This window comes from Culex quinquefasciatus, chromosome 3 (genome assembly GCF_015732765.1).
Source record: "Culex quinquefasciatus strain JHB chromosome 3, VPISU_Cqui_1.0_pri_paternal, whole genome shotgun sequence".
NCBI classification, from domain to species: Eukaryota; Metazoa; Arthropoda; class Insecta; order Diptera; family Culicidae; genus Culex; species Culex quinquefasciatus.
Genome location: NC_051863.1, coordinates 86,189,883 through 86,212,101, shown reverse-complemented (window position 1 = coordinate 86,212,101; position 22,219 = coordinate 86,189,883). Strand labels below are relative to the sequence as shown.

The 22,219-nt window shown below is 46.5% G+C and overlaps 1 protein-coding gene across 1 annotated transcript; it reads right to left on the bottom strand.

The window, feature by feature from the left end:
- Positions 1–18,050: 18,050 nt before the first annotated feature.
- Positions 18,051–19,484, bottom strand: LOC119769027 (uncharacterized protein K02A2.6-like). The gene has a single exon (XM_038260909.1). It carries the CDS (start codon positions 19,482–19,484, stop codon positions 18,051–18,053), a length of 1,434 nt encoding a protein of 477 aa, XP_038116837.1.
- Between the last annotated feature and the right edge of the window lie 2,735 nt (positions 19,485–22,219).

Below are 22,219 nucleotides of genomic sequence, written 5' to 3'. Positions count from 1 at the left end.
CAGCTTCGTGCGGCGTTGCACTCGATCCGAAGTAAGGGTTTTCCGTAATCCGAAGTACGCACGATTTCCAGCAAAAATACGAGTCCGGATCTCTTTGCTGGTGTCATTGTCGGCGGTTACCAGCGATCCTAAGTACACGAACTCGCTCACCTCCTCCAACTCATCACCATCCACAGTTAGAGGGGTGAGACTTGGGGGGCCGACATCCTTCGAACCCCTTCCTCTCATGTACTTCGTCTTCGTCGTATTCATGCCAAGTCCTACACGCCTTGCTTGTACCTTCAGTCGGGTGTAGACATCCGTCACCGTCTCCAGGTTTCTTGCCACAATGTCGATGTCATCGGCAAAAGCAAGCAACTGGTAAGACTTGTTCATAATCGTGCCACTCGTTTCAATGCCCGCCCTTCGAATGATGCCCTCAAGAACGATGTTAAAAAGCGCACAGGATAAGCCATCACCTTGCCGCAGCCCTCGGCGTGATCCGAAGGGTTCCGCTAAATCCCCCGAAACACGCACGTGACACATCACACCATCCAAGGTAGCCTTGATCAGTCGAGTCAGTTTATCCGGAAACCCGTTCTCGTGCATAATCTGCCATAGCTGCTCGCGGTCGACTGTATCATAGGCCGCCTTGAAATCGATGAAGATGTGATGTGTGGGCACGTTGTACTCACGACATTTCTCGAGGATTTGTCGGAGACAAAATATTTGGTCCGTGGTGGCCCGAGCGCCAGTAAACCCCGCTTGATAGGGGCCCACGAACCTCCGTGCGTACGGTGTCAGCAGACGGCAGAGGATCTGGGAGAGGATTTTATAGGCCGCGTTGATAAGCGTAATGCCGCGGTAGTTGCCGCATTCCAGCTTATCGCCCTTTTTGTAGATGGGGCACACGACACCATCCATCCATTCCTCCGGTAGCTTCTCCTCCTCCCAGATCTTGGAGATCACGCAGTGAAGCGCCCTCGCCAGTTTCTCTCCTCCATATTTGAAGAGCTCACCGGGTAACCGATCCTTGCCGGCAGCTCTGTTGTTCTTTAGTTTCCTGATCTCCTCTTCACCGTCTCTAGATCAGGCACTGGGAACTGTTCATCAGCTGCGGGCGCTCCAAGGTTGACTCCAACGCCGTCTCCGTCCGCTTCATCGCCGTTGAGGTGCTCGTTGAAGTACTGCTTCCACCTTTCCAACACCTCGCTCTTGCTTACGATCAGGTTCCCCTCGTTGTCCCTGCACACGTCGGCTCGCGGCACGAAGCCTTTGCGGGACCGGTTCACCTTCTCGTAAAACTTCCGCGTTTCATTAGCTCGGAATAGCTGCTCCATTTCCGCACAATCTCGGTCTTCTTGCTGGCGCTTCTTAAGCTTGAAGACCGCGACCTGCCGATTCCGAGCCTGCCTGTATCGTTCCACGTTCCCTCTCGTCGCCTTGTGCAGCTTCTTATCGTAAGCTGCCTTCTTCTCGGCGGTAATCTGTTGGCACTCGTCATCGTACCAATCGTTTCGACTGACTCGGATCGCACTACCCAGTGTGGCTTCCGCTGCACTGCCGATGGCTGAGCGTATGCGACTCCAACCATCTTCGAGCGAGGCTGCGCCAAGTTCCTCCTCACCTGGCAGATTCGCTTCCAGCTGCTGCGCGTAACCGTGGGCCACATCTCCGTTCTACAGACACGCGGTGTTGAACGGAGGGGCCCGCCGGCTTCGGCGTTGGTTGAACACCGTCGACAGCTTTGAGCGCACTACGGACCACTACCTAGTTGGAGTTGAACTAGGTAGTGGTCCGAGTCAATATTCGCACCGCGAAAGGTGCGAACGTGGTCGATTTGCGTTTTCGTCCGTTGATCAGGTGATGTCCAGGTGGCTTTATGGATGTCCTTGCGTGGAAAATAAGTGCTTCTAACCACCATTCCACGAGAGGCTGCGAAGTCGATGCAGCGTTGGCCGTTGTCGTTCGTGACCATGTGTAGGCTTTCCGGGCCTATAGTTGGTCGAAACATTTCCTCTCTGCCGAACCGAGCGTTCATGTCCCCAATGACGATTTTCACATCTTGACGCGGACAGCTGTCGTACTCCTCCTCCAGCTTCGCGTAAAATGTTTCCTTTTCGTCATCGAGTCTTTCTTCGTGGGGGCAGTGCACGTTGATAATGCTATAGTTAAAGAACCGGCCTCGTATTCTTAACTTGCACATCCGCTCGCTGATCGCCGTGAAGCCGAACACGCGATCCTGCATCTTGCCCCTCACGATAAAGCCGGTACCCAGCTTCTTGTCCGTGCCGCCGCTCAGAAAGAATCTGGAATTGGTCTGCTGACCTGGCCAGTCCAGCACCTGCTTCTCCTCCAAGGACACCTCCTGCAGTGCAACAACATCGAAGTTGCGAGGTTGCAACTCATTCGCCAAAGCGAGTTCGAAACCCAGAAAGTTTAGGAACCTGCAGTTCCAAGAACCGAGTCGCCAATCGGTGATCTGCTTTTCAATGGGCTTCTGCCGTTTGTTCCGGATATCCAATCTTCTTGCCATTCGCGATCGTCGTTATCGGTAGGCAGCCTTATCAGGGCTGCGCTACCTAGTCTCGGAGTGGAGAACCACCTAAGGGCTACCGAGACCTAGCCCCGGTTTTCTCACGACACCGTAACGGGGCTTTTATCTCGAAGCCTAACGGTCTTCATACCCGGAAGAGGACGTCTTCTGTGTGTGTAAATGCGTTTCACTACTCGCACAATGTTTCACAATATTAAAATTTAATTAATTATTTTTTCACAAAAAAGTTTAAAACTTTTTGCCCGTTTCCTTTTTTCAAAAATTGCACTCTCGGCACACCGCGCGCGGTTTCGACAAGTGTGCGTATACGCAGTCGACACAATAGCACTGCCACTGGTCTTGTTGCTAGACCACACTTCGCCCTTTGTTCTGCCTGTTTATCCCGCGACGACGACGATGGATGGCAAAACTAAATTCACTTTTATTGCCCGGCCATCGACTGCGGGCCAATTATAACACACGATGCCGGTTCGCGACGCACTTCGGCGATGATTAATCACACTTTCGGCCACGACGGAACGGAAAATCGGTGGTTCTTGGGTCACTTTCGCGGAGCTCTATCGAAGTGCAATAACAACGCGCGACGCACGCCCTAAAATTTCAACATTTTTAAAAAATGCTCAATATGAAAATTTGACTTTAACATTTTTATAAAAATTTGAATGGACAAAAATTAAAAAAAAATAGTATAAAAGTTTGACAACAGGCGCCCCTATAACTTAAACATTTTTATGAAAATTCACAATATAAAAATTTTACTAAGGGCGCGCTAAAGACTTAAAACTTGCTATGAAAATTCTCAGTATGAAAATTTGAATAATGATGCCCCTACGACTTAAATTTTATTTATTAAAATTTGACTGGAATTCAAAAATAACAAATTTTAAGTATAAACATTTAACTAGAGGCGCCCCTTCAACTTAAACATTTTTATGAAAATTCTTAATATAAAAAATTGACTAAGGGCGCGATAAAGATAAAACTTTTTAGTTGATTCTTAGAATGCAAATTTTACTGTAGGCGCCCCTAAGACTTTACAAATTTCAAACAAATTCTTAGTATGAAAATATGACTGGAGGCGCCCCTACGACTTAAATATTTTTATGAAAATTTAACTGGACTTAAAAAAATTTAAAAAAATAGTATAAAAGATTGACTCGAAGTGCGATAAAGACTTTAAACTTTTTATGAAAATTCTCAGTATGAAAATTTGTCTGGTGGCGCCCTACGACTTCAAAATTTTTATGAAAATTTGACTGGACTTCAAAATGAGAAATTTTAAGTATAAACATTTCACTAAAGGCGCCCCTTCAACTTAAATTTTTTCATGAAAATTTGACTAAGAGCGCGTTAAGACTTCAAACTTTTTATGAAAATTTTCAGAATGCAAACTTTATTGTAGGCGCCCTACGACTTTACAAATTTCAAACAAATTCTTAGTATGAAAATTTGACTGGAGGCGCCCTACGACTTAAACATTTTGTATAAACATTTAACTGGACCTGAAAAATTAAAAAAATAGTATAAAAGTTTGACTGGAAGCGCCCTTACAACTTTAACAACTTTTTATGAAAATTCCCAATATGAAAGTTAGACAAAGGGCGCGCTTAAGACTTCACTTTTTTAATGAAAATTCTCAGTATGAAAATTATACTGGAGGCGCCCCTACGACTTCAAAATTTTTTATAAAAATTTGACTGGACTTCAAAAATGAGAAATTTTAAGTATAAACATTTCACTAAAGCGCCCTTTCAACTTAATTTTTTTATGAAAATTTGACTTAGGGCGCGATAAAGACTTAAAACTTTTTATGAAAATTTTCAGAATGCAAATTTTACTGTAGGCGCCCCTAAGACTTTACAAATTTCAAACAAATTCTTAGTATGAAAATTTCACTGAATGCGCCCCAACGATTTATAGATATTTATGAAAATTTGACTGGATTTCAAAAATTACAAATTTTTATTATAAACATTTCACTAGAGCCGCCCCTACAACTTCATCATTTTTATGAAAATTTAACTGGAGGCACCCCTACGACTTCAAAATTTTTATGAAAATTTGACTGGAGGCGCCCCTTCGACTTCAAAATTTTCATGAAAATTTGACTGGACTTCAAAAATGAGAAATTTTAAGTATGAACATTTCACTAGAGGCGCCCCTTCAACTTAAATTTTTTTTCATGAAAATTTGACTAAGAGCGCGATAAAGACTTAAAACTTTTTATGAAAATTCTCAGAATGCAAATTTTACTGTAGGCGCCCCTACGACTTTACAAATTTCAAACAAATTCTCAGTATGAAAATTTGACTCTTGGCGCCCCTAGGACTTAAAACTTGTTATAAAAATTTAGCTGGACTTAAAAAGTTTAAAAAAATAGTATAAAAATTTGACTAGAAGCGCCCCTACAACTTTAACAACTTTTTTATGAAAATTTCCAATATGAAAGTTACACCGGAGGCGCCCCAACGATTTATATTTTTTTTTTTTAAATTAGTATAAAAGTTTGACTAGAAGCACCCCTACAACTTTAACAACTTTTTTATGAAAATTCCCAATATGAAAGTTACACCGGGGGCGCCCCAACGATTTATAAATTTTTATGAAAATTTGACTGGACTTCAAAAATTACAAATTTTTAGTATAAACATTTCACTAGAGGCGCCCGTACAAATTCATCATTTTTATGAAAATTTGACTGGAGGCGCCCCTACGACTTCAAAATTTTTATGAAAATTTGACTGGAGGCGCCCCTACAACATTAACATCTATTTTATAAAAATTCTCAATATAAAAATTTGGCTAAGGGCGCGCTAAAGACTTAAAACTTGTTATGAAAATTCTCAGTAAGACAATTTGACTAAGGGCGCGATAACGACTTAAAACTTTTTATGAAAATTCTCAGAATGCAAATTTTACTGCAGGCGCCCCTACGACTTTACAAATTTCAAACAAATTCTCAGTATGAAAATTTGACTGGAGGTGCCCTAGGACTTAAACATTTTGTATGAAAATTTAACTGGACTTGAAAAATTAAAAAAAATAGTATAAAAGTTTGACTGGAAGCGCCCTTACAACTTTAACAACTTTTTTATGAAAATTCCCAATATGAAAGTTACACCGGAGGCGCCCCAACGATTTTTAATTATTTAGGAAAATTTGACTGGATTTCAAAAATTACAAATTTTTAATATAAACATTTCACTAGAGCCGCCCCTATAACTTCATCATTTTTATGAAAATTTGACTGGAGGCGCCCCTACAACTTCAACATTTTCATGAAAATTTGACTGGACTTCAAAAATGAGAAATTTTAAGTATAAACATTTCACTAGAGGCGCCCCTTCAACTTAATTTTTTTTTCATGAAAATTTGACTAAGAGCGCGATAAAGACTTAAAACTTTTTATGAAAATTCTCAGAATGCAAATTTTAAAAAAATTAAAAAAAATAGTATAAAAGTTTGATTAGAGGCGCCTCTACAACTAAACCTTTTTATAAAAAATTCTCAATATAAAAATTTGACTAAGGAAAGGAAACGTGTTTTAGAAGACGTAAGTAAAGTGCTGATATGTTTACATTAGGTGCTCACTATTTGATCTTTACATTCAATTTACTGATTTGCTGCTTACTTTGAATCACTTGTTTAGCAAAACTTTTGAGAAACAGTATGGGCAAATGGGCAGGCAGTATCTCACAAGATCATGACGTCAATCCGAGATTGTTTATCAACTTACCAGTGGATCAGGTTAATGAGTTAATTTGGTCAAAAGGAAGGAGAGCAAAGGCAGCCGGGTTCTGGTAGAGTTGCTGAAATCATCCGCGTTCAAATGTCCGTGCTGGGAGTTAAACGGATAAAGAAGTTCCTGAACCAACAGACTCCCTACTGCACCGAAACAAAAACCGGTGACGATCATCTGTGATGTCCATCAAAAACATCCGTGAAGAATTGGCCCGGTCCAGTGCGGCCTAAAGCATGATCCCGGACCACCGGGCATCTGGACGACTTTGTAGAAATGAAGGCGGTCATCATGCTGCTCCCGCCCAAGTTTATCGGACAACAAGCTCTCGTCAAAGGGTCAACATTCTAGCAACTTCCTTACAGTTCTTCAGCAACGGAGAAACGTGACTCCACCGGTCTTCAGAACGCCGGCTCCTCAGGCCACGAAACGATCCGCAAAGACCGCAACCCGGCCATGAACCCGTCCCTCATCATCTCCGAGAAAAACACGATCGACACAACAAAGCAGCACAACAATACCTCCACCTGTCCTTCGACGCTGCAGCCGACTGGATCGAATTCTACGCCTCAAACTGGCCGTCGGAGTCAGCGCCACATCGAGCCGGTGCGGGTGGCGGACGTGGTCGCCCTACTGCACGCTATGTTGGCCATCGCGCTCGTACTACATCGGGAATGAGCAAAGATTCAACTGGCGAACAAATTCTGTGGGAAGAGGCCAGTGAACGGGAGCACCGATTCGCCAAAGGCCTCGAGCAGGGACAATGTATGGCGAATGACGCGAGTTACGACGGGGTGGCGCGGTATCTGTTCCTGCAGGGTTCTTCGAGCATCCGATTTCAAATAACTTTCAAGTTTTGTTCACATAACAACAACATTGTAGGAGTAAAAAAGTAGAAGAAAATTCACTATTTGAACATTTGCACTGCAAATTAGCTATATAAATTTAAAAAATGTAAAATATATTGAAATTCTCTTCAAATCAATCCTAACCTAACCTCAAAAATGACATAAACTTGGCCATGCGTTTCAAACAATTTTTCACAATATTACTGACACAACACTGATTCTCATATTAATTATAATAATTGAAGCAACTCACATTTTAAACACTAAAAACACGAATTAGAATTAACAAAAGTACAAAATAAAACCTTGAAACACAAAATAAACCGATTAAATCCGCGCGGACGGTTTCGCGACGAACAACAGCAAACTGGATGTTTGACAACTTTGACGTTTCTCAGCCGATCGTCGAAAAGTCGAAAAAGACGAGAGAGCGAGAGCGCATGACATTCGGAGATTCTATGAAATTTCAAATAATGCTGTCTCTTTCACTCTAACGTGCAACATACCAGTTCATCGAACTGATCGAAAAACATCGTTGCCTTACAAAACATCGCGGGTTTACGGACTTTCGATCTGGGAAGTGGGGGTCGAGCAAAGAACTCAGCAGTGCGATCATCCCTGAGGCAGAAGGCGGGCTGAGCTCCTGTGGCGTGTCTACCGGAAACGCCAAGCAACCGAGCTTAATCATCATATTTGTTGAGCAAATAAAAAAATGTTGGAAAATCTAAACTGCATTGCGTTTTATTTCAACAAACCAAACCTCATTAACTTATCTCTCTCACTGACAGACTGCCTCACCTACAAACGCCTACAAGAACAAATTCACGTGACGGAACAAACGTTCGGTAACCTTTCGCAAAACTCCTCCTCCAAAGGTGAAAACAAAGCCGGACGTTGAGCGTCTGTTTCCTGGATCGCCGGCCCAGTCTGCATCCGAGTGCCCAACTAGTGCTTCCCCAGGCTCGCCGCCCAGTCGAAGATAGTACTCCCTCGTCGCTTTTAGATACCGGAGCACACGTTTTGCCGCAGTCCAGTCGGCTTCATTGGGCGCGCTGAACTTGCGCCCAAGAATTGCCGCACCGACCGCAATGTCCGGTCTAGCAGTACAGGCGATGTACATCAGTCCACCTACCAAGCTCCGGTACTTCGTCTGGTCTCCAAAGGGCGTACTCGGTTCTTCGGCTTTGAGGTACCCGGGGTCCATGGGTGACTTCGTGGTTTTCGCTTGCTCCATCCCAAACTTCGTGAGCAATTTGTCAATGTGGTTCTTCACCCGCACCTTGTAGCACCCGTCGTCGCGTTTCACCTCCATGCCCAGGAAGTGCTTGGCACTCCCCAAGTTGGTCAGCTCGAACTCTCTCTGTAGGCACCGGAAAATCCGGTCGATGTCAGCCTCCGCGTCGAGCCAACGAGCAAGTCGTCGACGTAAACAAGCAGCAACACAGTTGTTCCGCCTTGCTGCATCCGGTACAAACATGGATCTGCGTCCGCGGCCTTGAACCCCAGCTTCGTCAGCACTTCGTTGAGTTTCCGGTTCCAGCACCGAGCGGATTGGCGCAAACCGTAAATGCTGCGCCGAAGTCTGCACACGAGCTCCTCCTTTCCCAGCGCTGTACGGCCGGGCAGTGCTGCCAACTCCTGCATCGCCTTCCGCCACTCGGTTTTCTTCATGGCTTTCTTGTAGTTCTCCGGATCTTCGACCGCACACGATGCCACGCCGACCTCGTACTCGTCCAGATGTTTCGGCAGCTGGATGTACCGCTTCGGTCGACCGCCGCCGGCGCCGTCCGCGCCAACGGTTGGTGCTGGATAATCCTCGGGCTCTTCTTCAGGAACTGCGTCTTGAAGATCACTCACTGTTTCGTTCCCTTCATTTTCTTCTTCAGGAACTTCTTCCACCTATTCCCCACACGGCAGCAGCTCGATCTCCTCCTCAGCAGCTGGCGTTTCCGTGGCAGTTCGTTCCGCGGCAGGCGGTCCCGCCACTGTTTCACCGACGGTGGGCGGCCTCACGGCTGGTTCTTCCCCTGCAGGCGGCACCGCGGCTGTTTCCCCCACGGCAGGCGGCCCCGCGGCTGGCAACTCCACTTGAGAACTCCTGTTGCTCAACTCGATGAACTTGGCGTCGCACTTTCTCAATTCTTTGCTGTCGAATCCGTTACCTCCGTCCAAACGGTTGATCTGCATCTTCCGGCCGGTCCGGTTCTCCGTCCACCGCACCTTGATCCTGTCCACGGCCTCCGATGTGCATCGACTGACGTCGTCGATGAGGTGCATGACGTAACGCTTGACAGTTTGTGTTGACATTTGTATCGGGCCGCACAAATCTGTACGCACGATGTCCAAAATCTGCGTCGAATTTCTTTCGGTCACTGGCGAGAAGGGGGCTTTGGCAGATTTCCCCTCCAGACAACACTCGCAAACGGACCGATTGCCACGGGGTCACCGGCCGTGAACGCGACCGCTTTTGCGTCACTGTGAGCCGCCTTGGCTCTGCCGTTTTCTTCTTTCTTCGCTGGCGTGACACTTCTTCTTCTGCCCAATCGACAATTGCGCATCAAATGTCCGGGCTTCTTGCACTGGTAGCACACTTTTTCACACTGCTCGGCCGACCGCATGGCCTTTTCCACTTTCAGCTCACCGCCGCCATCGCGCTCCTGCCGACGATGGTACTCGTCCGACAGCTTGGACTTGACCGTGTCCAGCGTCAGGTCCTTGTCCGACTGCAGGTCCAGCGCCGCTACCAGGTGGTCAAACGATGACGGCAGACTGCGGAGCAGCATGCACACCCGGACATCGCTGGCCAGGTCCATGCCAGCCTCTTGTAAACGATCGAACAAATCGTCCAACTCCAACACGTGCTGTTCGAGGTCACCGCGTTCGGTGAGGTTCGTCGAACATAACCTCTTCAAAAGACTTACTCGAAACGACCGAGTCGTTTTCAGGTGGTACGCTTTCAGCTTGTCGTACACTTCCTTCGCGTGGGTGCTGCCCTTCACGATCGGGAACTGGTTGTCCTCAATTAACAGCAGGATCGTTGACCGCGCCTTCCGGTCCTGTGCGACCCACTCCGGCTTCCGGGCGTCCCCGACCGGGATGGCGTTCGTCACGACGGACCACATGTCTTCGCGGGAAAGCAGCGCTTCGATCCGGATGTTCCAGGTTTGCCAGTTCCGGCCATTCAGCTTCTGGATGGCGAACTTTTCCGCCATTTTGTTCACTTCCGGTACGGAACACAAAGGCACAGACAAACAATAGTCTCTTAAAAAACTTCTTCCACTGCGGGAACAAAGAAAACCACGCGGTTTTTCTTTTTAACCTTCCCTTGGTATTAAAAAAAATCACACATAAGGTATTGGGGTCCTTTTCGGCCCCAAACTTTAAAAAATCGTCAAAAATCCAGTTTTTGACCGATTCCGGTTCTTTTGGTCACAAACGAAAGCTTAGAACGTCCCCTTTCCGAAACCGACCTGGAAAACCGGATTTGGTCACTGTGGCCACCGGGAATCGGCTACAACCAAAAAAGGACCTTTTTGGGACACCAACTTTGACGACCTGTATCTCCGGCAAATTTCAACCAATCAGGATGCTCCGGGTTGCATTCGACAGGTACTGTACTTTGACCACAAATATTAATATCAGGGCCAGGTGACCTACCGGTTCCGGAAATCCGGAACATCCGAAAAGTTCATGTGTTCCTGTTTTTCACATATATGTGATACCAATACTCTCATGATAGTTGAAATTGATCCATAAAACTTACTTAAAACACAATACACGATTGCCAGAACCACTCTGGAGTGTTAGTGGCCACTTCCGGGTAACCTGGAACCGAGCCTGGAACCGGTTCCCGGGTACCCGATGAACGGCCAACTTGACTTTTTTGGTGAAAACCTATCATGTTGCACATCAAACTCCATGAAATTGAAAGATATGTCCATATTTGGTAATGCCGTTGTTCGCTGAGCCATCCTGGCCAATCTGGAACCGGTTACCGGTGGCCCCTTGGGGACACTTCCGGAATATGAGAGAAACCCTATCATCCGACATATCAAACTTCATGAAATTGAAAGATATGTCAATTTACGGTCATGCCGTTGTTCGCTGACACATCCTGGCCAATCTGGAGCCGGTTACCGGTGGCCCCTTGGGGACATTTCCGGAAAATGAGAGAAACCCTATCATACGACATATCAAACTTCATGAAATTGAAAGATATGTCAATTTACGGTCATGCCGTTGTTCGCTGACCAATTCTGGCCAATCTGGAGCCGGTTACCGGTGGCCCATTGGGGACATTTCCGGAAAATGAGAGAAACCCTATCATCCGACATATCAAACTTCATGAAATTGAAAGATATGTCAATTTACGGTCATGCCGTTGTTCGCTGACCCATTCTGGCCAATCTGGAGCCGGTTACCGGTGGCCCCTTGGGGACACTTCCGGAATATGAGAGAAACCCTATCATCCGACATATCAAACTTCATGAAATTGAAAGATATGTCAATCTACGCTCATGCTGTTGTTTGCTGACTTATCCTGGCCAATTTGGAACCGGTTACCGGTGGCCCTTTGCCCCTTGGGGACACTCTCGGAATATGAGAGAAACCCATCATCCGACATCAGACATGCATCGGCACTATGAGCTCTTTTCAACGGCACTCAGCTTGTTCTAGATGGCATTTTCGTTTAAAGCAATGTTATGCTTGTTGCTAGGTGAAAATCTCTTGTTTTTGGCTTGAATAATGTGTAGAAAACATTGGTTTATTTGAAAACCCGATTTTAGCTATATTTTCATGTAAATGTTCTCTTAAGCTCTCAAGAAGAACTTCTTAAAAGCTCTTTGAGTGCAATTAAGAGTTCTTAACCTATATCTCAGTTGGGTTTAAAAATAATCTCTCAGGGTCTTCGGGAGCCTAAAAGACAAGCGTAATTAGCGTATTCTAATCACTGGCACAACATGCTGGGTATCTTCTACGTGAAATGCCAAACAAGTTCTTCTAAAAGAGGAGTTAGAGCGGATGCATGTCTGTCCGACATATCAAACTTCATGAAATTGAAAGATATGTCAATTTACGGTCATGCCGTTGTTCGCTAACCCATTCTGGCCATCATGGAACCGGTTACCTGTGGCCCCTTATGGACACTTCCGGAATATGAGAAAAAACCTATCAAAAATCATGAAATTGAAAGATATGTCAATCTACGGCCATGCTGTTGTTTGCTGACACATCCTGGCCAATTTGGAACCGGTTACCAGTGGCCCCTTGGGGACACTTCTGGAATATGAAAGTTACCCTACCATCAGACATATCACCCGGGAACCGGTTCCAGGTTACCCGGAAGTGGCCACTAACACTCCAGAGTGGTTCTGGCAATCGTGTATTGTGTTTTAAGTAAGTTTTATGGATCAATTTCAACTACCATGAGAGTATTGGTATCACATATATGTGAAAAACAGTAAAACATGAACTTTTCGGATGTTCCGGATTTCCGGAACCGGTAGGTCACCTGGCCCTGATATTAATATTTGTGGTCAAAGTACAGGTAAATACCTGTCGAATGCAACCCGGAGCATCCTGATTGGTTGAAATTTGCCGGAGATACAGGTCGTCAAAGTTGGTGTCTCAAAAGGTCCTTTTTCGGTTGTAGCCGATTCCCGGTGGCCACAGTGACCAAATCCGGTTTTCCAGGTCGGTTTCGGAAAGGGGACGTTCTAAGCTTTCGTTTGTGACCAAAAGAACCGGAATCGGTCAAAAACTGGATTTTTGATGATTTTTTAAAGTTTGGGGTCGAAAAGGACCCCAATACCTTTAAAGTAACTTTTTTTATGGACGCTCCCCTAGGGGTCGTCCAAGGTTTGTTTGTTTTGTGAAATGTGTATTTATACTATAAATTTAATGTCAGAAAATTTCAAGGCTTTAGCATGTATATAGCAAAAGTTATGGCAAATTACATTTTCTAAAAGGCCGAAAAGGACCCCAATACCGTAGGAAGGTTAACAACCGAACCTTCTATTCCGACTCTGCTGGGCCCATAACCTATCGGCGACCAGAGGAAAGCAGAAGCCGGTAGTGAGAAGGAAAACGCGAGAATTTACAGTTAAGACTAACTGTTGTGATCGAATTTATTAAATAAAGAATCGAATTTAATCGCGGTTCCAAACTGTACGTGTTTATTCTCTTCCCTTCCGTTACACGCTAAACTTCAACTCCCCCTATTCTCCTCATCCATTACCCACGCATGGCCAGTGTTGCCATCATAACACTTTCCCCTTTTCACATCTTGGTTCCTTGCTCTCCTCCAGTACCGACATCCACGATGAAGTCCTGGAACCGTAGTGGACGCTTGATTTGGCGGCCAGACCTTGTCGAAGTAGTCGATGTTTGGCCTCGGCTCGTTTCTGCATCCGGCTGCTTCTCGGGAATCTCCTCACCTTGTGTTGGCGTCGCCCACTGCAAGTCCTCGTCCTCGGTCTCCACGTCAGGAGTGTTCACCTTCTTCAAATGCGACGAATTTCTCCGGTACTTCACGCCCTCGGGGGTCTCCACGACGACCGAGTTTCCCTGCTTGCTGATCACTTCTGCTGGTTGAGGTAGAAACGGAGCAGACAGTTTGTTGGTCGGGTTCATGTTTTTCATCAGCACTTGATCTCCCAGCTCGATAGACGACTCTCTTGCTCCTCTAGTAGCATCCACTTGGCACTTGGCACGGTATTTGTAGCTCTTATCCTTGTCTTCCACCTCCTCTTCGTGACTTCCGAGACCAGACAATTGTGGAATCCAGTCTCGAAACTGCCGACCAAATGCCAGCTCTGCAGGTGAACGTCCTGTTGCTGGATGAGGAGTCAAGGCGTAGGCATAGTTGAACTCCTCCAGGTCCTTCTTCCAGTTCGATTTGTTCAGCTCGGCAATCTTCAGGATCTTGAGCAGGGCTCTAAAAGGGATCGATCACTGATAGTGATCGCACGATATTTGACACAGCTAGCCTATCAGCTGTCATTTTCCATTTGATCGTTGATAGAGAACTCAGAACGCCTATCATGAATTCAGTGCTAAGTGATCGCTCAAAAGAGGGCCGGTCACATGAACGTTACACTCAGTGAGCTCACATGTATTTAAACCGAGAGATTGCCGATTTTGACTCTCAAAGAGTTACTCTGACTTGCCTTCTCTCTCTCTGCTGCTCACTGCTCTCTTTAATTTTCATTGCTTACTTGGATGAGATAAACAAAAACAAACCCATCCAGATTTTGCAAATAATATTATTATCAATTATATTATATTATTATAATACACCATATTCTTGATTTACTCAACGAAATGGTGGTGTTTAAATCGAGAATCGTTTAAAAAAAGAATGTCCGTGACTTAAATTGAGAATATGACTTAAATTAAGAATCTTTGGGAATTCGTAATTTGTCGGAGAATTTTCAAAATGTATCAATAGTATTTTGTTTAGTTATGATAAAAAAAACATTTTGCATGGTTTTGGAACACCTGGGATGTTCTAGTCCATCCGAAACATCCGGAAATTTTGTGCAACAGGCTAACCAAAGAAACAAGTTGAAACTTCAAAATTTTGTCAACGGATCCTACCCATACTGCTTCAAGAGTGCGGTAGGCTACAGTGCATTGTTGTAACAACTTATTGGGATGATCTGGGTCATCCAAGGACTCCCTGGAGTTAATATCTGTGGGTCTACCGTCGTAACAAGCCAGAGGTCGACGGGTTTTTACCCCGGAACATATCCGCATAGCTCCATTGAGAATGGTAGACTACTTTGCTGATGTGTTGGGATATCCTGGGTCATCCAAGGACTCACTGGAGTTAAGATCTGTGTGTCTACCGCCGTAACAAGCCAGAGGTCGACGGATTTTGGCCCTGGAATATACCCGCATAACTTCAGTGAGTATGGTTGACTACTTTGCTGATCTGTTGGGCTGTCTTGGGTCATCCAAGGACTCCCTGGAGTTAAGATCTATGGGTCTACCACCGTAACAAGCCAGAGGTTGACGGTTTTTGATTCCGGAACATATCCGCATAGCTTCAGTAAGTATGGTAGACTACTTTGCTGATGTGTTGTGATGTCCTGGGTCATCTAAGGACTCCCTGGAGTTAAGATCTGTGGGTCTACCACCGTAACAAGCCAGAGTTCGACAGTTTTTTACCCCGGAACATACCCGCTTAGCTTCAGTAAGTATGGTAGACTACTTTGCTGATGTGTTGTGATGTCCTGGGTCATCTAAGGACTCCCTGGAGTTAAGATCTGTGGGTCTACCACCGTAACGAGCCAGAGTTCGACAGTTTTTTACCCCGGAACATACCCGCATAGCTTCAGTGAGTATTGTAGACTAATTTGCTGATATGTTGAGATGTTCTGGGTCATCCAAGGACTCTTCTGGAGATATGATAGACCACCAGATCTTAACTCCAAGGAGTCCTTGGATGACCCAAGTCAGCCCAACACATCAGCAAAGTAGTATACCATACTCACTGAAGCTATGCGGATATGTTCCGGGGTCAAAAACCGTCGACCTCTGGCTTGTTACGGCGGCAGACCCTCAGATCTTAACTCCAGTGAGTCCTTGGAGGACCCAGGACATCACAACACATCAGAAAAGTAGTCTACAATACTCACTAAAGCTATGCGGATATGTTCCGGGGTCAAAAACCATCGGCCTCTGGCTTGTTACGGCGGTAGACCCACAGATCTTAACTTCAGTGAGTCCTAGGATGACCCAGGACATCCCAACTCATCAGAAAAGTAGTCTACAATACTCACTGACGCTATGTGGATATGTTCCGGGGTCAAAAACCGTCGACCTCTGGCTTGTTACGGTGGTAGACCCACAGATGTTAACTTCAGGGAGTCCTTGGATTTGTTTTGTAATTTTACTCGAGGGGGTAGACACCTAAATAGGAGACTGGTCTAAGCTGGCTAAATCGATCTGGCAACGTATGTTTTGAGCTTGGCAACACTGATAAGTTTTGCTGGGCGTAAAGGCAAATGCTCGTTTGGATACGTCAAACTCGTGTCTGTTTGGGTACGTCAAATTCACTTCGACCAGTCTCCCTATTTAGGATCTCTAGGGGGGGGGGGGGAGGGGTCTGACATTAAAAAAAAAACTGTCCACGTGGTTTATGGATAGTCCCTAGGCGCGCGGACAATTTCCAATTCGAGCAAAAAAAATCCAACTCAAAACCGAGCTCAAAATTAAAAAAAATCTGCCTTCGATTATCCGCCGGGCACTCCACTAGCAACAGTCAGTGATAGAGAAAAAGAGCTGTCGATTGATAGCTATCATTGCAAAATTGATCGAAATTCCGATCAAATGTCAAACGAACTAGTGATACGCGAATGAATTTCGGGAGAGAGTCAATTGAGCATTTGAGTGACTTTGTGTGGCGCTCATTCATTCGTGTGTGTTTGAGCGAAAGCAGAATGTCTAGGTCAAGCAGACGAAGCGAAAATGAGAGAAGAACTCAATCAACTGTCAGAAAAAATGTCGATCCATCACAACCCCTGATCTTGAGTATCGATCTGTTCTGGCGTTCGGTCTCCCCGTTAGCCTGCGGCCAGTAGGGCGTGGTACGTCGTTGTCTGATCCCGAGCGAATCGCAGAAGTCTTGCATCTCGTTGCTCGTGAAGTTCCGTGCATTGTCGTTCATCAGGACGGACGGGATTCCCATCCTCATGAACAACGGCCTCAGCTTGCCGATGATGTCAGCCGATGTGGTCTGCTTCAACACTTCGATAACACGGAACCGACTGTAGCAATCGATAATTACTAACAGCGACTCACCGGTCGGCAGCGGGCCCAACATGTCCATGCTCAGGAACTCCCATGGACTAGATGGAAGCTGTCGTACGGCCATAGGTTCTGGTGGTGCCAATCTCCCCACAATCTGGCAATCCAAGCACTTTCGAACCGCCTGCTCCACGTCCTTGTCGATCTCTGGCCACCACACTTTGGAGCGAAGTCGTTGCTTGGATCGTTCTATTCCCGGGTGTCCAATGTGGGCAAGCGCCAAAGTGCGCTTTTGAAGGCTCTGGGGATTACGAGGCGTTCTCCTCGAAGCAGGATTTCCTTGCAGCAGTAGAGCTCTTCTTTGAACGGCGCAAACTTCTTCACTTCTTCATTCCAGCGGCCGGTCTTGAGAGCCTCCTTCACCCTTGACAACACCACATCAGCCACTGTGTTGCTTGCGATTTCCTCCGTTGTCAGTAGGCACCGCCTTTTGTGTGATCGCAAGAACCGCTTCCTCGCCGAACTGATCGTACGTCTTGCACTTCGTGTAGGCCGGCAGTCTCGACAGCGGGTCGGCGATGTTCACTTTGCCGGGGATGTGTATAACGGTGAACCTGAACGATTGCAGTCGCATGGCCCAACGATCAATTCTTGGACAGGAGACGTGGTTTGGTCCGAATATCACTTTCAGCGGTTCGTGATCAGTGAGGAGAAGGAATGTCAACCCACGCAAGTAAATTTGCAGCCGTTCAGCAGCCCACACCAACGCCAACGATTCCTTCTTGTTCTGGGCATACGACTTCTCCGCATCCGAAAGCCCTTTGCTGATGTAGCAAATCACTCTTTTTCACCCATCCTTCTCCTGAATCAGAACTGCTCCGAGCCCGGTAGGACCGGCGTCCGCAATCACAATAGTTTTGTCGTGTGGAGAATAATATCCCAGGTTTTTGGCATCCTTGAGTAGCTCCTTGAGTTTCTGGAACGCCTGCTGTTGCGACGGGCCCCAGACAAACTCCGAGTCTTTCCGGAGTAGTTCTCGCAGCGGTGAAGTCAGCGTTGACAGTTCCGGGATGAAACGGCCAAGATAGGTGATCATCCCAAGAAAACTGCGCACCTCCTCCGGCGTCTTCGGCTCCCGCAATCGCTTGATCGCCTCCACTTTGTCCAAGGTTGGTCAAACTCCGTCAGCGGACAGCACATGGCCCATGAACGTCACCTCAGATTTTCCGAGGAAACACTTTTTTGGATTCACGGTGATTCCATGGCTCGTCAAGCGGTGCATCACTGCCTTGAGGGCAGCGTCGTGTTGTTGCTTCGTTGATCCAAACACCAGAATGTCGTCGATAAAGACTTTCACTCCGGAAATCCCCTTCAGTACGCGCTCCATGATGCTCTGGAACACCTCCGACGCGATGTTCATGCCGAATAGCAGCCGTTTGTACCGGTAGTAGCCGTGGTGGGTGGCAAACGTGGTGATGTACCGTGAATCTGGTGCCAGAACCGCCTGGTGGAACGCTTTGATCAAGTCGATCTTCGAAAACCACTTGTAGTCTCGAAGATGTGGAACAATGTCCTCGAACGTTGGCAGCGGGAAATGCTGTGGAACAATGGCCTTGTTGGCGGCACGCATGTCAACGCACAGTCGAACGGCAGACGGATCACCGGCTTTCGGGCTAACTACCAAACGGGAAATCCACGGTGAATCAATCGGCGCCACCTCGATGATGTCCTGTGCCAGCAAAAGATCGATTTCTCGTTCCACTTTTTCCTGCAGCGGAATTGGGATGTGGCACTTGGTGATCTGGACCGGTTTCACCAGTGGATCGATCTGCAGGTGAACTTCGATTCCCGTGATCTTGCCGATTGCGTTCTCCGCTGGGCTAACACTCCACATGTCCGTGTTGATCTTCAAAATCTGCAACTCCGTCGCCGTAGTCTTGCTTAGCAGGCTCGCACCATCTTCTTCCACCACGAACACGTCAGCGATCGTCTCGTGGGTCTTCGTAGCAATGCTGGCTCGAAATTGTCCCAAAACCTTGAGGCTGTTGTTGCCGTAGGCCTTGAGCGTTGTTCGCGGCTCCTTCGTTTGCGAGATCACCTTGACGTTCCGTTGCTTGAGGTAGGTCCAGGTTGCGTTGTCCATCACGTTCACTCCAGCTCCAGAATCTACGACCCACTTGATCTTCACTCCTCCGATACAGCAAACAACTTTTTCTCCCGCAGCATCCTCCGTACTTGCAGCAAAGACGTATCGGACTTCTTGTTGATCCACGTTACTAACAGTGTCGTCCGAGTCGTATACGTCATCCGCTTCTTCTTCCGGTTCCGGCGGCTCTTGGGCCACCTGCTGCACCTTTTGCTGCTTTCCGTGCTTCGCCTTGGTGTTGCAACAGCGCCAGAAGTGCCCCACCAATCCGCACTTCCTGCACTTCGTGTTTTTCGCCGGGCACAGCTCGCTGCTCGCAAAGTGGCCTTCATTTCCGCAGCGGAAACACTCTTGCTTGGACGCACTGACCTTGTTGACCACTGCCGCGCGGTGCAGTTCCTGCCGCACCTTCTCGATTGTTTCCAGGGCTCGGCCTTCGTTGAGTGTTTCCTCCAGGGTCATGTTTGGCTTCTGAAGTATTTTGGTCCGAAGCTCGTCCGATTTTCCTTTTTCAAAGATTTGCTATTTGATGTTTTCTTCGAGCCAGCCGCCATACTCACACAGATTTCCTTGCTCTCGCAAGCGAAGCACAAACCTGGATATCTTCTCGTCCGGTCCCTGCTCCAAGTTTCGGAAGATGTGGCGCTCCTGCGGCAAGCACTTCATCGGCAGGAAATGTTCGTCAAGCACACGAATCGCCTCCTTGTACACGTCCGATCCATCGGGAACTGGTGGCTCTTGCTCTCCAACGAGACTCACGTAGATATCCTGGACGCTCTCTCCGGCGCAGTGCAAGAGATACGATTTCTTTCTAGACGGCAGCTGGACGTTGTTGACGTCCAAGAATATCTCGAACATCCGCTTCCATTTCTTCCAGCGAGTGCTAACGCTGGCCGAGTCATCCGGATCGAACGGAACCATGCCTCCTCCAATCGGGTTCATTTTCTCTTCTGTTTTCCAAACAATATGGCGTCGGCGTCTCTGTCAACTGCTTCAAACTGCGTTTCCGTTTGAAGCTTTTTCTTTCGCGAATTCCCGACCGAATTTAATTCAACAACGAATTTAAACGTTTACTCTGTAATCCGATCCTCGATCGCCAATTGTTGTGATCGAATTTATTAAATAAAGAATCGAATTTAATCGCGGTTCCAAACTGTACGTGTTTATTCTCTTCCCTTCCGTTACACGCTAAACTTCAACTCCCCCTATTCTCCTCATCCATTACCCACGCATGGCCAGTGTTGCCATCATAACACTAACTAACGTTTATTTGTTGTAAAAACACGACTGATCGAGTTGATCGCTAAACTGGTTCTGAGAACGATCGACGAGTCGTCAAAGGAGAGCTCGTCGTCGTCGTCTTCGTGGTTGCCAGAAGGGCCTAGGATGTGCGCAGACTTGATGTGGACAGCGCAGATTTCCACACCTTTTGCGCAATTACCTTAAAGTGCGCTTTGGCGCAATTCTGTGGGATTCGTTCCGAGCTTGCCTCCTTGTGGCAGTTAGCGGGAGGTGATTTAGAGGAAATTGGGTCCTAAAATGAAGCTTAGATTGCTGATATTATTGTTTAAAGCGATAAAGCTTATTTTTCTGAGTACAATGACCCTTTGTACGGCCACAAAGAGTTTAAAATGGATTTTTAAATCAATTTTGAAAAATTATCCTCGCGGTCCTTCTTGACAGAAAAGCTCCTACTTGACAGCTCGTTCCAAGGGGACCATAGTTGATCCATCGAAAAAATGTTGTCTTGTCAATTTTTTTTTTTTGCATTAAAATGAAAAAAAGTGATCAGAAATGGTTTTTAATCGTGTTTTTTACCGTTGTACATAAAAATTGACATAGGGCTTTAGTACCCAATTGGCGTTTGAGATCGACTCTTTGAAGCTCAGACCCACATTACCTTTTGTTTCTTGCTGTCGATCTTTGCGTGCGAGCAAAATGTCCGAATCTTCTAACCGACGCGTTTGTCCTGGCCAAGGTGAGCCGTTCCTGCGCTCGATTTGTTCGCCGGGGTGGCCAACGAGTCGTGCCGGCACGTGCTGCGGAGATTTCTGGGGTTAGTTGGGCGAAACGCTTAATTTTGTGCGCATTTACTCGTTCTTTTCTGGGCGACGCTGTACTTTGGACGACCTTCTCGCCCAAAACGACGGCCCGCACGAGCGAATCGTTTAATCACCGCACCAAACTTGCCCGCACACGCGTTGTCGAACGTCACAAACGCGCAGGTCGTAGACGTGCACGACCGAACCCGTCGAAAGCTGTCGCGGACTGACTTTTGTGTGTCCGAGCGGAAGTGGCAGCGCACGTTTGTGTTGGTGCGCGATGGCAAGAAAATGCAAGCGAGCGTTAGAGGCATCTGCTTGCGAACGGGGGGTGTTTTTCTTCTGATTTAGGTTTCTAACAATTTTTGTTCAGTTTACACTAGGGCGGTACAACTTTTCTTATCTAACAGACTAAATGTAATACATGTTTTTGTATTTCTCTCGTTGAGCCAAAGTACGTTTTTTACCCTTTGAACCATTTGTATTTTTAGGAAGCTCTCTTACGTCCAATGATCGTGGCTTTGGTGGATGCACACGTGTTCAAGTATCGAACATGCTAATGAAACCGCTGAATCATGACGCTTCGGATCTTCTGGAATATCCATTTCTTACGGTCACCGCCGGGTTATCGCCGGGATTTGTGCATCATCTTGGTGCGACCGTTTCGGCTCGTTCAGTTAAAGTTTTGGCACGTGTGCCAAATCCCGACGATCCAGAGACACGAGACTCGTGGTGGAACGAATTGCGTATGGAAATTCGTTCTCATGCTAGAGCAATTGGTTGTAATATGGTATTAGGTTATTCCGAAACAACAACGATTTCGTAAGCATACCAATCATTTCAAATACAATATTTTAAATATTTTATTCTATATTCTTTGTTTTATTTCAGAGAAGATGTTTGCGTATTATCAGCCATCGGAACGGCAGCCGTTATAAATCTTCAGCAAACAGACACAATTCCATCTTCTTCAGACGGACAAGATTTTGACAAAGAACCATTGTCAGATCTAAACACCTCAGCAAAATGTACTGAAAGCTCAGATATTCGAAAAAGTTTGGAATTAGATGTGGATATTGAAACACGAGCTCCCCATAGTGATGCTTCCGAAAACTCGACTCGAACTGTCCCACCACAAGGAATGACAAATTGTTC

Excerpts from the sequence above, each read along its gene's own strand:
- LOC119769027 (XM_038260909.1), bottom strand. The coding sequence starts at position 19,484 with ATGACCCTGGAGGAAACACTCAACGAAGGCCGAGCCCTGGAAACAATC.